We start from the raw sequence: 16,106 nt of genomic DNA, 5'->3' as shown, positions 1-16,106 counted from the left end.
AACCCTTTCCAACAATGACTGTATGATTTTGAGATCCATCTTTTCACACTGAGGACAACTGAGGGACTCATATGCAACTATTAAAGAAGGTTCAAACGCTCACTGATGCTCCAGAAGGAAACACAATGAATTAAGAGCGGGGGTGAAAATTTTTGAACAGAATGAAGATGAGTACATTTTTCTTATTTTGCCTAAGTAACATTTTTGTCATTTAGTTCTGCCCTTCAGAAGCTATAGAAGATACTTACACATTTCCTAGAAGACAAAGTTTGTTACATTTACCCTTTGAATTAAAAAGGTTTTCACATCCCGGCTCTTAATGCATTGTGCTTCCTTCTGGAGAATCAGTGAGTGTTTGAACCTTCTGTAATAGTTGCATATTCAGCTATCATACTTCAGCTATCCTCATAACTGGAAAGGGTTCAAATACACCAAAATGCTGAAAAACCAGAGAATTTGAGGGACTTGAATTTTTCTGAAGAACAGCAGGCAGTTTAACTGTTCAGGACAAACAAGGGACTCATGAACAACCATCACTAAAAAAAAAAAACATCTGTGGATCATTCAGGTAACAACACAGTATTGAGAATCAAGTGTATGAAAACTTTTGAACGGAGCCATTTTTATAAATTCATTTCAAATTTTCCTCTTATGGACTATATGTAAACATCTTTTATGTGAAATGTGTTATTCAGGTCAGTACTAAACAAAAAAAAATAACATGCATTTTGTATGATCCCTCTTATTTTGAGGCAAAGCACAAGGTCAGTTATTTTCCTTCAGCCAGTCTAATTTTGCTCATATCTCTTATAAAAAGCAATAACCTCTCTGCATCTCTCGAGCCCTCCTGTCACCTGTCAGCGATTCAAAGCATTTGAATGAAGGCTACCAAAACCAGCACTGCTCCACAGGCCTGCCCATTTCTGCTTAATTCAGCAGTGGATATTGATTTAAAAGAAACCACTTGTATTGTAGAGAGGCGCTTTAAGACGGGGGCTCTTTGAGTCCTACAGTATGAAGTAAAGAGCCGCTCCCTCCCGTCTCAGACACATTCACAGTCTCTTCATGTCCACTCACAGCACAAGTGCATACCCGGAGCAGGAGGCCTCCTGCGGACTGAATGGCAATAGGAGACGGAGCAGTGCAAACTGACAGGGCCCACATTCTCAACACAGAGCTGAGTGTTTACTGCCACTGCTGGGATACAGTAAAGTGCTGCTGGACCATTTCTGAAATGGAGGCGAAGCATTCTTTGTATTCGGCTGTTACGTCTAATGTAAAATCATGCTCCAATTGCAATTGAAGTTACATGCTTTACAGGTTACAGGTTTGTAGTTCAACATTTACCTATATAGTCAACAAGAAGCTTAAGCATAAAATCTTTTTTATTTTTAAATTGCTGCTCAAGATACATTTCTTATTACCAGTGATCCTTGACATAATTTTTACTTCATAAATTATTTTTTTTATTTATACTTCTTTTATAGCATTCAAAAGTCTGGGTTATTATGATTTAAAATAACAAATAAATAAAATAAAATACACACACATACTCTTATATACACAAGATATATTTCACAAGATTACTATATTTCTGTTTTTATTAAATAAATATGACAAAGCATAATATTTAACTGCATAAATTATGCAATATTGCAAATATTTCATCACTTTGTTAGGTTATATAATGTTATTTAAAATGGTAAAATTTCACAAAATGTGTTTTTTAACTGTACTTTAATCAAATAAATATGGCATTGAGCATATATAATTGCACAATATATGCAAACTATTGCAAATATTTTATCACTTTGTCAGGTTATTTAATTTTATTATAAATTGTAATAATATTTCACAATATTAATATTTTCTGTATTTTTCCATCAAATAAATGTGGCCTTGAGTAGAAGAGTTAACGGCATAATTTATGCAAAATATTGTAAATATTGTATCACTTTATCAGGTTATATAATGTTATTTTAAACTGTAATTATTTCACAAAATTTGTATTTTTCATCAAATAAATATGGACTTAAGCATAATAGTTAATTGCATAATTTATGAAAAATATTGCAAATATTTTAACATTTTATCAGGTTATATAATGTTATTTTAAATTGTAATTTTTTACACAATTTTTATTTTTGCTGTTTTTTTTTTCATTAAATATGACCTTGAGCAATATATATAACTGCATAATTTATGCTAAATATTGTAAATATTTATCACTTTATCAGGTTATTTCATGTTATTTTAAATTGTAATATTTCACAAAATTTTAAATTTTCATAAAATGTAGCCTTGAGCATAATAGTCTATTGCATAAGTTATGCAAAATATTTTTAAAAAGTGTAACTTTATCAGGTTATATAATGTTATTATAAATTGTAATATTTCACAAAATATGTATTTTTACAGCTTTTTTTCATTAAATAAATATGGCCTTAAGCATAACAGTTAACTGCATCATTTATGCAAAATATTGCAAATATTTTATCATTTCAGGTAATATAATGTTGATAAACTGCAATACTATTTTACAAAAATTGTATTTTTACTATATTTATTAAATAAATATGGTCTTGAGCATATTATACAATTGCATAGTTTATGCAAAATATTTCAAATATTTTAAAATCTTATTAGGTTATACAATGTTATTTTAAATTGCAATAACACTTCACAATATTAGTATTTTATTGTATTTTTCATTAAATGCAGCAGAAGAGTTAAATGCATAATTTATGCAAAATACTGTAAATAGTTTAGCACTTTATCAAGTTGTACAATATGTTGACACTACAATAATAATGCTACATATAATTATACAAAAACGTATTTACTGTATATTTTCAAGTCAAATAAGTTGCAAAGTGCAAATTCCCATTTTCATTTGTGATTTGTTCATTATATGAAGGAAAAAATACAAGTATATAATCACTGTCACAATGACCTCGAGGGAAGCAAAAGAGATGACGCCACTGTCTGAAACCTAATAACTGGTGTTTCTGTTGGAAAAATAGTGATTAACATACTAATTTAGTTCAGGTTTCAAAATGATTTCTATTCTGTCAATTATTTTATTCTATCTTCATAAGAAGGTGCTGGCTTCTCAGAGGATACGCCCCTGAGTAAAAGGTGAAGAGCCCTAAATGGGAACAAATGGATCCAAAAAAAGACTCCAGCTCATCATATCTGTGCCGGCCCCCATCTGTAATTTCTCTCGCATCGATGACCCAGTTAGCAGACAGATGAGCGTTACAGATCACTAAGGTGGGAATATCTTTACATATAAAACCCACTTAGTATGCAGCCATATGGCTGTCTCAAACAAGCAACAATATTTTAGTTTGACTGTGTTTCGTCCAACTGCAAGCCAATCAGTTTCTGCCTCCATTATGACAGATTGCCCAAGAGTTACATCAGCTCTCGAGATCAAGACTAGTTTAACCGTGGATCAGGGAAATCACACACTGGCTGGTAGGTGTGGCTTTTCTGGCGAGCATCAAGACAAACACGCCCACACATCAGAACAATGACGGATGTTGTGCCGTAGAGCTGATGTAATTCTCAGATGACTCGTTTCGAGCTCTCACACACACACACACCAATGCACACAGACTCACCGCAGGACGTCTCGTCGCTCCCGTCCGAGCAGTCCAGGTCGCCGTCGCACTGCCACACAGACGGGATACACCGGCCGTTCCCACACTGGAACTGAGACTGCTCACATTCTGTTCGGGAACCTGTGAGGCAGAAAGAGGCGGCGTCAGTGGATTCAGCTTGTTAAAGTCCTATAATGATTTGAAGAACAAAACTAGCCAAATTTCCTTCAATACTATGTTCAGACTTGAGCTGTAAATGCCATGTAAATAACTGGAACTACAGGATATTGAGTTCCCAATCCTGAAAGACTTCCTGATAATTTACACACCCGCATGTCATCCAGGATATTCATGTCTTCCTTTTTTCAGTCGAAAGAGATTAAGGTTTTTGAGTAAAACATTTCAGGATTTTTCTCCATATAGTGGTCTAATGCAGCTTTAAAGGGCTCTGCATGACCCCAGCCAAGGAATAAGGGTCTTATCTAACAAATCGAGCCGTCATTTCTAAAAAAAAAAAATATTTATATACTTTTTAACCACAAATGCTCGTCTTACCCTAGCTTGAACTCATGCATTACACGGTCATATAAAAAAGGTCATGTGTGACGTAGGTGAAAGTACTAACCAGTGTTTACAAAGCGAATGTGCAAAGAAAGTCAAACGCCTCAGAGCTTGCAAAACTGCATTGTGCTCTTCAGATTTTGCTAGCCTGAAAATTAATTGACCTAGCCCAAATAAAAAAAGACTTTAATATAGAAAATCAAATGGGATTCTAAAGGTCAATCAAAAATATTTTCAATGCACAAATATCAAGAAAGAAATTTTATTTTACTACTTACCGGTTCTATCTGCAGAATAAAAAAAATAAAAAATAAAAAAAATCAATTTACGACCCTTTTTAAGAGCTTCACAACTAAAATGAACACAGTTGCTGCGTCCCAATTCGCATACTATCCGTCCTAAATAGTATTCGAAAATAGAATTAGTATGTCCCAAATCGTAGTATGTTTGAAAAAGTATTCCAAAGATTCCCGGATGGTCTACTACTTAACCTCAGAATTCGAAGTGCGGATCAATGCACACTCTAACGGCTAATATTGCCCACAACACACTGCGCCGTGAACGAGGATTCGATTAGAACTACAAACACGCATAAAAAGTGTTAAAAAACTACAAACATGGAGGATATGCGCGACCAACGGACAGATAGAGAAAGGGGTTTGAGTGATAAATAATCAGTGTGTAACCTGATAAAAAATATATTTTTTAAAATGTTACCCTCGTTATATTTCATGTGCAGCAACATTATGAACTTTTATAATGATAGGTTTGGTCATTAACGTTTAAATGCATAATTATGCAAACACGAGCAGAAGAGTTCTCAGCATGAAAGACTTCTGAAAGAACGTGCCTCTTCATTTCTCTCTAATACGGTAGGAAATTAAATTAAACGAAATGTAGATAATGTTAACCAAATGTTAACTGTGATGATTGACAGGGCAGTTTAAACAGTGACAGGATTAAGCAACAGAGCGTCCGTTAAAAAAGCAGTTATGACGAAGTAGTATGTCCCAAAACTCGCCTACTATTCTGCTACATACTCAAAAGTATGTACTTTTTCTTCACAAAAAGAGTACATACTTTTAGGGCGTAGTATAAGTAGGCGAATTGGGACGCAGCAAGTGTGAGCGGGGCTGGACAATGTACAGTAGCATATTAAGCCATAAAATTACAGTTTAGATACAGGTTTTCACAAAAACAAAAACATCTTATAAAACATTTCAGCCTTTATACCATTAAACAGGATAAATCAAGTATATAATTTATTATATTTATGTAAAACAAATATTACTGTCTTAATTGTTAAGATTTTTAGAAGGCACATTAACTTTTCACATTTACAACTGTGTTTACTGCATAGAAACATGGGTTGGTATTTGCAATCTGACCATTAAAAGCAGAAAACAGTATTGGAAATGCAAAGGACAGTCTAACCGTAATTAGGTTTCTAAGGACAGTCGGTTCCTTTCGGATTCGTTCATATAAATACATCCGTGCCGCGTATTGACTTACAAACATACAGCGCGCATATATATCCTTGCTTTTCCATCCCCAATTGTAAAGGTAATTCCACATGTTAAAAAAAAAAACTAAATACAACCTCGCATTGTGTCAATCATGTTTGGACATTGCCTCCGAAACTTTTGTCTGTCATAAAAATAAAGTTTGAATCTGGTTCGATTTTCTGCGTTTTCGCATCTTGTAGCAAGCGTTTTGATAGGAAAGGATGACATGTATGAAAAAATGCATACCAAAATTTCGGACTCAGTGTGCAATGATCTTACAATTATAATTAAGACTTTTCTTATACTATTTAACACATTTAAAACTTTTTATGGCCTTAAATTTCATTCAACTAAATCAAGGAGTTTTTGAAGACCTGTACTTAAACATTTTGGTAGCCCAACTGGAAAAAAAACAATAGTCCCGGGATGTTGGAAGACCTGGATTTTGCAAGACCTGTGCCCTTTACAAAAAAAAGAGGGAAAACAATGATGTTGGACGATTTTGAAGTTGGAGGAGAAATGAGACCCTACCCTACCTTTTTGAGCTAGAGTACACAGACAAACAACTAACCACTGGTGACTTTTCCAACGTGACGTACATGACAGAGCTAGTGCAAGAAGAGCAATTGTGGTAAAAAAATATATACATATATATTTGGGTTTTTTTTTGTATAAAATGGCCAATCGTTTTGCTAGATAAGACTCTTATTCCTCGGCTGGGATTGTGTGGAGCCCTTTTAAAGCTGCATTGAAATTGCAATTTGGACCTTCAAACTGTTGGTTTCCATTGAAGTCAACTATATAGAGTCAAATATTTTCCTCAAAAACCTTTTTGACTGAATAAATAAAGACATGAACCTCTTGGATGACATTATCTGGAAATTTTGATTCTGTAATTGAACCAACCCTTTAACATCAGGCTGTTAAAAAAAGGTTTCAATAAATGTAGGCCTTAATGGCTTTGGTGAAAAACCTTTAGACCAATTATAGGTTGGTAGACATTCATGGTTGCAGAAACTCTGGGAGAGATTTACGGCTAGAAAATCACATGGATGCGGTGCAAAATAATTAGATGTAAAAAGATTATAGATCATATTGATTAGATGTCATTCTCAAAATGTTCTCTGCATATTATAAGCGCTCGTCACCCAGTGATAAACACTGTTATTTAGCAAAATTGACGTTAGATAGTGAGATAGTCTTACAGATCTGAAACAGGGATGACGTTTTTGTGGTGGCAGAAAATGACAGTTTTCAAGTGGCAGTCTATGGAGCCATGGAATAGAAGAATAAAAAAAAGGTAAATTTGATTATATGTAAAAATTTTGACTCACAAATTCTCACAATTCTAATAAGACAAAACAACTCGTCATTCTCTCTTTCCCCTCGACTCAGAATAATAGTTTATATCCCACACTTATGACTTCATTTTCCCCTCAGAATTGACAAACTCAATATTTTTGAGTTAAATCGAGTTATAAAGTCAAATTTCATGCTGTAACTGTTGGGCTAATACAATGTTCTCTACGTTACTTTTGTGATACTTTTTGAATTCTGGGCAGGGCTTGCTTGTTTGTTTTTAAAATAAATTTAAATTTGGCAAATATAAAGACCTTTTTACGCCAAAAAGCCTCAGGCTTAGAGAAAAGTAAATTCATGTCTGTACAGTAGAAAAAAATTTCAACTCTTCAGCAATAAAAAAAAAAAGGAAAGCAAATGTTAGATTATCTTGAGTAAGTTTTGCTTATTAGTATGGATGAATTGGATCATCGAAGGTTAGCAGCAAAGACATTGGTTAATAAAATGGAATTAAATACATAAAGGATATTTGTATTATTTAACATTACTGCAGGTTTGCGTTGATTTTCACCGGTTTTATTCATTTTGAGGAATACCGTTTCTATTTTTTATTGAGTGAGATGAATTAATGCATGTTCACATTTATTCTAGAACTAAAGTAACATCTTACTCGCAATTTCTCTCAACATGGAGACAGCAGGGCTTTTAATCAATAAATGGGAGAAAAAAGTAACTGGCACTACTTATTTGAAAAAGCAACTCAGATATTTTCTTGTCAGTTAAACAATAATGCATTACTTTACTAGTTACTTGGAAAAAGTAATATTATTACGTAACTTGCATTAGCCCCAATATCAGCATCTGAGGTTATCTTCATGGCAAAAACGGTTTTAAAACAAACATTACTTTTGCAGTTTTGTTCACCGCTGCTTCGTGGGTGCGGAAGTTCTCAGTAATTCATCTGAGCACGGTCCAACACTACCCTTGACAACCAAAACATTCTGAAATGTCTCTGATAAGATGACCTAGCCGCTAATGTTTGTAAAATAATCTGACTAGAGAGTACACAGTTTGTTTAGACATTTAATGGCCTCTGTGGAAGATCTGACTAAATGCCATCAAAAGGGTACAGTATGAACGGTATGGAAGTTAGACGGGTGCATTAACTGCAAATCAGATGAAAATAGTTTTTGGCAAGACTCGTGCTCTTCAATTACAGTGGATATTAGATCCTGAATGAATCATTTCAAATTTACATCATCTGCCATTACTGGCCAAAACACCACAAATGATCAAATACAACCTGCAAACCTCTGAATAACACAAACTACATTTCTTCTGGATGAGTGCCAGTCCTGCCAGCCCTTTGAAACAATGCGGTCACTTCATTCATGGGCACCCGCTTCCCCCTTATGACATGTGACATTTGCCAAAAGTCAGCTGCTCATGTCCTGCCTGGTGTTCAGTCTAACCAGAACAGTCTAAGATCAGTCCCAGCTGGGACAGGAACAATATCAATGCTAATTAAATTGCTACCACTGCATCAACCTACTCTAAATGACAAAACGGCATGGTAGATGCATTTAAACTAGCTATGGGCTTAAATATGTGCATTTTACAGTTTCAGATTAAAGTTATACGACTGTGCACAAGACAGACAGCTATTTATGAACCATAACTGTGTTTGAGAATTTCCTAACAGCTGCATAATTTAAAGAAAAATGTTTCAAATGATTGAATGCTACATTGTCATGCATACAGTTCAAAAGTTTTCATACACTTGATTCTTAATACTGTTGTTACCTGAATGACCCACAGCTGTTTTTTGTTTAGCGATAGTTCATGAGTCCCTTGTTTATCCTGAACAGTTAAACTGCCCACTGTTCTTCAGAAAAATCATTCAGGCCTCACAAATTCATTGGTTTTCCAGCATTTTTGTGTATTTGAACTCTTTCCAACAATGACTGAATGATTTTAGGGTTTACCTTTTCACACTGAGGACAACTAAGGGACTCATATGCAGCTATTCCAGCAGGTTGAAATGCTCACTGATGCTCCAGAAGGAAAAATGATGCATTAAGAGCAGGGGTGAAAACTTTTGAACAGAATGAAGATGTGCACATTTTTCTTATTTTGCCTAAATATTATATATTTTTTCCATTTAGTCCTGGCCTTTAGAAGCTACAGAAGATACTTATATGTTTCCCAGAAGTTTTCACCCCCTGGCTCTTAACGCATACTTTTTCCTTCTGGAGCATCAGTAAGCGTTTCAACCTTCTGGTTCAAATACGCAACAATGCTGAAAAACCAAAGAATTTGTGGGACCTGAAGGGTTTTTCTAAAGAGCAGCGGGCAGTTTAACTGTTCAGGACAAACAAGGGACTCATGAACAACTATCACTAAACAAAAAAAAAAACACAGCTGTGGATCATTCAGGTAACAACACAGTGTTAAGAATCAAGTGTGTGTAAACTTTTGAACAGGGTAATTTTTATAAATTCAACTATTATTTTCTCTTGTGGTTTATATGCAGTATGTAAACATCTTATGTGAAATATCTTATTCAGGTCAGTACTAAATAAAAAAATGACATGCATTTTGTATGATCCCTCTTATTTTGGTAAAATAATTAACATTTTGCAGATTCTGCAAGGTTTATGTAAACTTTTGACCTCAACTGTACAGTATATAACATTGTCACCTTATAAAGACAGAGCAGGACATTTTTAATAGCAATAAGCCCATTCCAGCATATTTTACCAGTGTATAGCTGTATTAAACTATAAAACTGCATCTTTTTAAAGTAGTATGCTGTTTAAACCAAAGCAACCAAAGCATCTGCCAAATAAGAGAAGAGCTTGAGCACATTGCGCAAACCATTTGGCATATAAAAGTAATTTTACTGTTTACAAAATGCTGCACCGGCAATCTGTAAACACTCCTTAAAGAAAACGTCAGTTCTCAGATTCGCTTTTAAGATGTGAAGACCACTTGCAACATTTCAGCCTACCAGGAGAGACTGAGCCTTGCAGCTTGCCAAAGACCCAGAAGCCTTATTTTCATATGCGTGCAAGTAAAACATTTACCACGAGACTCCAATGCTCTGATTCATCAGAAAATCTAATCTTTGCTTCATCACAGATAGATGCTGAGAATGCAGTAGAGGCCTTAATCTAAAGCACAGCTGAAGGGTTTGGAGCAGCCTGACCTTAAGACTCAAAACAAAACCCTTCCTCCCATCAGCACTATATATACACTCCCTTGAGTAATCAACCGTATGAAAAAAAAAATCAAGTAGTATTTCGTCCAGATAAACCCATTTGTCTTTTCCAATCACATGACACAACATTACATCTAAACTGTCATTTAGCAAATGTTTTTTTATGCATGCAGTGCCTTTCGTTACAAGGTCAGTCCCTGTTGGAGAAACCTGAGGCCAAGTACTTTGCTCAAGGGCACAATGGAGGCACATAAACTTTGCTGGGGCTTAAACCAACAACCTTTCAGTTACCAACCTGCAAGTTTAACTACTAAGCCACCCCCAATCTTGTTGTATTTGGGGTTAAAGCCTAGATTATGAAAGTCACAAAAACTGAAACGGTCACCTGTGTAGATATGTAATATGCGTAATCTAAGATTCCGAAACCAAAAATCATAAAATGATTATTTTAAAAACAGAGCACGATCGGTATAGTCTGATTTATAAACAATGAAACATAAGACGGTCCTTTGTACTAAATAAAAAAAAAAAAAGGCACAATCAGTGTAGTCTGATTTCTCATTTGAACTTTACAAGGTGACAGTTTCACATTGATTTGCACAGTGGTTCAAACAATACAATGTGATTTTTTTTTCAACTTTGCTTCATCACATGACCAAAATGCAAGAGGCGAAATACATACCGTCATGTACGCTTCGTGACATATTCAATGAGAAATGTACACTGAGTGGCACTAAAAGAGCATATAGTTCGTTTTATGTGCCATTGGTTTTGTATGCGTTACCGCAGTTCTGACTTGAAATCTCAAGTGTTCATTTCTGTTGGAATCTGCAGTGATATGTACAGTCGTGGCCAAAAGTTTTGAGAATGACACAAATATTAGTTTTCACAAAGTTTGTTGCTCAACTGCTTTTAGATCTTTGTTTCAGCTGTTTCTGTGATGTACTGAAATATTATTACAAGCACTTCATACGTTTCAAAGGCTTTTATCGACAATTACATAACATTTATGCAAAGAGTCAGTATTTGCAGTGTTGGCCCTTCTTTTTCAGGACCTCTGCAATTCGACTGGGCATGCTCTCAATCAACTTCTGGGCCAAATCCTGACTGATAGCAACCCATTCTGTCATAATCACTTCTTGGAGTTTGTCAGAATTAGTGGGTTTTTGTTTGTCCACCCGCCTCTTGAGGATTGACCACAAGTTCTCAATGGGATTAAGATCTGGGGAGTTTCCAGGCCATGGACCCAAAATTTCAACGTTTTGGTCCCCGAGCCACTTAGTTATCACTTTTGCCTTATGGCACGGTGCTCCATCATGCTGGAAAATGCATTGTTCTTCACCAAACTGTTGTTGGATTGTTTGCTGTTGGAGGGTGTTTTGGTACCATTCTTTATTCATGGCTGTGTTTTTGGGCAAAATTGTGAGTGAGCCCACTCCCTTGGATGAGAAGCAACCCCACACATGAATGGTCTCAGGATGCTTTACTGTTGGCACGACACAGGACTGATGGTAGCGCTCACCTTTTCTTCTCCAGACAAGCCTTTTTCCAGATGCCCCAAACAATCGGAAAGAGGCTTCATCGGAGAATATGACTTTGCCCCAGTCCTCAGCAGTCCATTCGCCATACTTTTTGCAGAAGATCAATCTGTCCCTAATGGTTTTTTTTTGGAGAGAAGTGGCTTCTTTGCTGCCCTTCTTGACACCAGGCCATCTTCCAAAAGTCTTGGCCTCACTGTGCGTGCAGATGCGCTCACACCTGCCTGCTGCCATTCCTGAGCAAGCTCTGCACTGGTGGCACTCTGATCCCGCAGCTGAATCCTCTTTAGGAGACGATCCTAGCACTTGCTGGACTTTCTTGGACGCCCTGAAGCCTTCTTAACAAGAATTGAACCTCTTTCCTTGAAGTTCTTGATGATCCTATAAATTGTTGATTTAGGTGCAATCTTAGTAGCCACAATATCCTTGCCTGTGAAGCCATTTTTATGCAACGCAATGATGGCTGCACGCGTTTCTTTGCAGGTCACCATGGTTAACAATGGAAGAACAATTGATTTCAAGCATCACCCTCCTTTTAACATGTCAAGTCTGCCATTCTAACCCAATCAGCCTGACATAATGATCTCCAGCCTTGTGCTCGTCAACATTCTCACCTGAGTTAACAAGACGATTACTGAAATGATCTCAGCAGGTCCTTTAATGACAGCAATGAAATGCAGTGGAAAGTTTTTTTCGGGATTAAGTTAATTTTCATGGCAAAGAAGGACTATGCAATTCATCTGATCACTCTTCATAACATTCTGGAGTATATGCAAATTGCTATTATAAAAACTTAAGCAGCAACTTTTCCAATTTCCAATATTTATGTAATTCTCAAAACTTTTGGCCACGACTGTACTTATTGGAACATATTTTGCGTCTTGCGAAAAAGTTCACCCAGGTACATTTTCGCCCATGAGATCAGGTAGAAAGAAAAACAAAAGAGCTATTGTAGCTTGTTTCACAATCTCTCTTCTTTCAGCTTTTTCCTCATGAGTCATTTTTTTCACAGGATTTGTACTCAGAGATTCCGCATCCTAAGTCCAATTCCATGCCGGCTGTGCTAGTGATCAAGCTTATGTCCGAAAAGCGAAGCATATGAAGCTGTAATCATAACCGTGTTAAAAAAAATGATTAAAAGTGCCCTATTTTACCGCCTTTAGTGTTCATTTCTGTTGGAAACTGCAGTGTTATGTACTTATTGGTACATCTTTCGCATTTATGTAAAAAACTCCCACAGATACATTTTTTTAATGAGATCAGGAAGTTTTTTTAGGACTAAAACAAGCATGAAGGTCCACCCCTATACAAAAACGTGCAAATGAGACTCACAGATTTATATCAATTTGACAGTGTGCCAAAACAAAAAAACGGTTACAAATTTCCATGAGACAATGTAGTGTGGTCCAATTCCTGAATGAATCTTATGAAATGATTATTTTTAAGTCAACTAAAAACAGTGGAAGTGGTTACTGCTTTCTAGTCTTAACTAGTCTCACAGGGCTAGTTACTTGACTCAAAATGAACTCAAAAGGACAGCTATACAAGCTAACTGAAAAATTTGTGATATTATTGAATATTGGACAGTATTAAGCACAATCGGAGTTATTGTAATCACTGGAATATTGGAAATGATTAAAGTGCGTTTAATAAATGAATAAAGCTAAAACCTATTATGACCAGTCATACCAGTCATATGAAGCACGGGTATATTTGTAGTAATAGCCAGCAATGTGCTGTATGGGTCAAAATTATAGAATTTTCATTAAGTAAAGATAATGTAAAAAAAAAAAAAGAAGATATTTTGTACATTTCCTACCATAAATATATCAAAACTTAATTTTTGATTAGTTATAAGTGACCCTGGACCACAAAACCAGTCTTACGTAGTACAGTTATTTTTGTAGCAATAGCTAAAAATACATTGCATGGTTCAAAATTATCGATTTTTCTTTTATGCCAAAAATCATTAGGACATTAAGTAAAGATCATGTACAATGAAGATACTTTGTAAATTTCCTACCATAAATATAACAAAACTTATTTTTCGATTAGTAATAAGCACTGCTAAGAACCTCATTTGGACAACTTTAAAGGTGATCTCAATATTTAGATTTTATTTTTTTGCACCATCAGATTCCAGATATTCAAATAGTTGTATCTCGGGCCAAATAGTGCCCTATCCTATCAAACCATACATCAATGAAACGCTCATTTATTCAGCTTTCTGATTATGTATACATTCCAATATTTAAAACATGACTGGTTTTGTGGTTCAGGGTCACAAATGATCTAAAAGAACAGTTGAGCCATTCAGAAACAGGAATCGTTCAGAGGAATCAGAATCGTTGAATTCTTTACGATTCCCGTTTCTAATGTTTAAATAGGGTAGTAATTACCACCGTCACACACACAAAAAGCTCAGACAGAACGCTAGAACGCGTCCTATGTGAACGCCCCCTTACGTTGCGCTCCGTCTAGCTGATTTCGAACGCGTCCTAAAAACGCACTGCTTAGACGTTAGATTGTGTATATCACGTATATAAAATCATAAATATAACAAATCAACTCTTAAAAGTGGAACACACTCTAAAGCGAAGAAACAGGCCAAGCGGACCGCTCATAGAGCACAGGCTGACATACGCGTTTCACACGCGCTCCAACCGGAGTCACCTGTTTAATTACCGCAACCAAACACGCCTCGTTGCTTTAACGAACGAAGCGGCGTGCGCACGGATTGCGATTTCAAACAACCCCTTTAAATTAATAACAGCAAAGCTCTGTTATAAAACAACAGGCCTATATGGATAAATAAGTGATCAAACATAAACCAGGCGTTGGCGCAGATGTGTTCATCAACGCTTTCAAAACGCACGATTGTATTTAAATTAAAAAAAAGAAGAAATCATATATTTCCTCAGAAATTACAGCACCAGTAATGTTTAATCTAAGTTGGATTGCTATAAGACATTTGCAACGGCCTATAGGCTACATTTAGATATGTTAAACGTGCGATCAATGAGCCATCCAATCAAACACATTTCACAAGATCCATACCCAAACATTTTCTCCCTTAAGATTTAAGCACGAATGATAGAAAGCAGGCTAGTTTATTAAGAGGAATTTAAATCTCCTCTGAGAATTAGATTGCAACACTGTAACCACAGACGTTCTAAGAACGCGGCATTGTTCTATATGATCTTCCCATGGCAACCATTGTTACCATCCTCGTTCTAAATACTCACCGCGCGAAAATCCACACAGCTGAAGACATACTGGCAGAAGGAGAAGCCCCAGGATAGACGTGACCATTTCGCGCTAGAGCTGAAAGCTGAACGCTGTGGTGGCTGGCTTGCTGTCTGTCTGTCTGTCTATGGCCTCGTCCCTGATATTGAGGCACAGCCGATATGTCTTCGTGGGACAAACAGAAAGCAGCGTGATCCACGGGCTTTTATCTCATTTAGGCAGCTCCCCGGTCAGTCTCTCCACACACGCGAAGCGGTCGCGGATCCGCAATCCATGTCCTAATTTAATGATAGCGTGAACCTGCAGCGAATAACCGCGCCACTGCCGAACACAGGCGTGTTTTTTCTCCTTCAACATGTCATTTACACATTGTTAACCCTTGCTGTACCACATCTTCCACTGAGACTGCCCTACACGTACTGCATGGTGCAGTCTTTCTTTGCCTGTTTAAGACAAATATACCTAAAATATAGTCATCTTTCCTCAGTAATTGTAAGTTTCAGTCAGTTTATATAAGTTTTTGGAGGGGTAGACCTATATTTTCAGTACCATTTTAATGCGTTTAGTCAGTAATGAAAGAGAATTAAAGTTTTTAATTTGATAGCAACAAAGCACAAAAAAGAACTGTCATTTCACTTGCTTTTTAATAATGACATGGAAGATGTGGCTAAAAATATTGTTGGCTCACATAGAAAACTATTTACTTATGTTATAAAAATAATATTAAAGGGTCTGACCTAACAGGAGAGTTTGGGGCTAGTTTTCACACTATTTACTCTCAGGGTATAGATTTTAATAACTGGAGGGGGGGGGGGGGGGGGGCATCACAGGTTCCAACAAAATATTAAGCAGAATGATTTCTGAAGGATAATGTGACACTGAAGACTGGATTAAGGATGCTGAAAATTCAGCTTTGTAGCAATAAATTACATTTTAAAATGTATTCACATACAAAACAGTTTTTTTTAATTTTTAATAGAAATAAGATTTCACAATATTACAGTTTTTTCTGTATTTTGATCAAATAAATGCAGCCTTGGTGAGCATAAGAAACATCTTTAAAAGCCGTTAAAAATCTTACTGATCCCAAAATTTTGAGTGGCAATATATATATACATACATATATATATAT

The 16,106-nt window shown here is 35.9% G+C and overlaps 1 protein-coding gene across 3 annotated transcripts in view; it reads right to left on the bottom strand.

The window, feature by feature from the left end:
• vldlr (very low density lipoprotein receptor) overlaps positions 1-15,318 on the bottom strand; it is a 38,537-nt gene extending 23,219 nt beyond the window's left edge. For all 3 annotated transcript variants that reach the window (XM_073829062.1, XM_073829063.1, XM_073829064.1), the window contains exons 1-2: positions 14,974-15,318; positions 3,627-3,746 (exon numbers count right to left, since the gene is read on the bottom strand). In XM_073829062.1, coding sequence (XP_073685163.1) covers positions 3,627-3,746; positions 14,974-15,040 — 187 coding nt within the window. In that variant the 5' untranslated portion in view covers positions 15,041-15,318. The remainder of the gene's footprint in view (positions 1-3,626; positions 3,747-14,973) is intronic.
• Between the last annotated feature and the right edge of the window lie 788 nt (positions 15,319-16,106).

The sequence above is a fragment of the Garra rufa genome, chromosome 23 (assembly GCF_049309525.1).
Source record: "Garra rufa chromosome 23, GarRuf1.0, whole genome shotgun sequence".
NCBI classification, from domain to species: Eukaryota; Metazoa; Chordata; class Actinopteri; order Cypriniformes; family Cyprinidae; genus Garra; species Garra rufa.
This window is presented reverse-complemented; position numbering and strand designations above follow the sequence as displayed.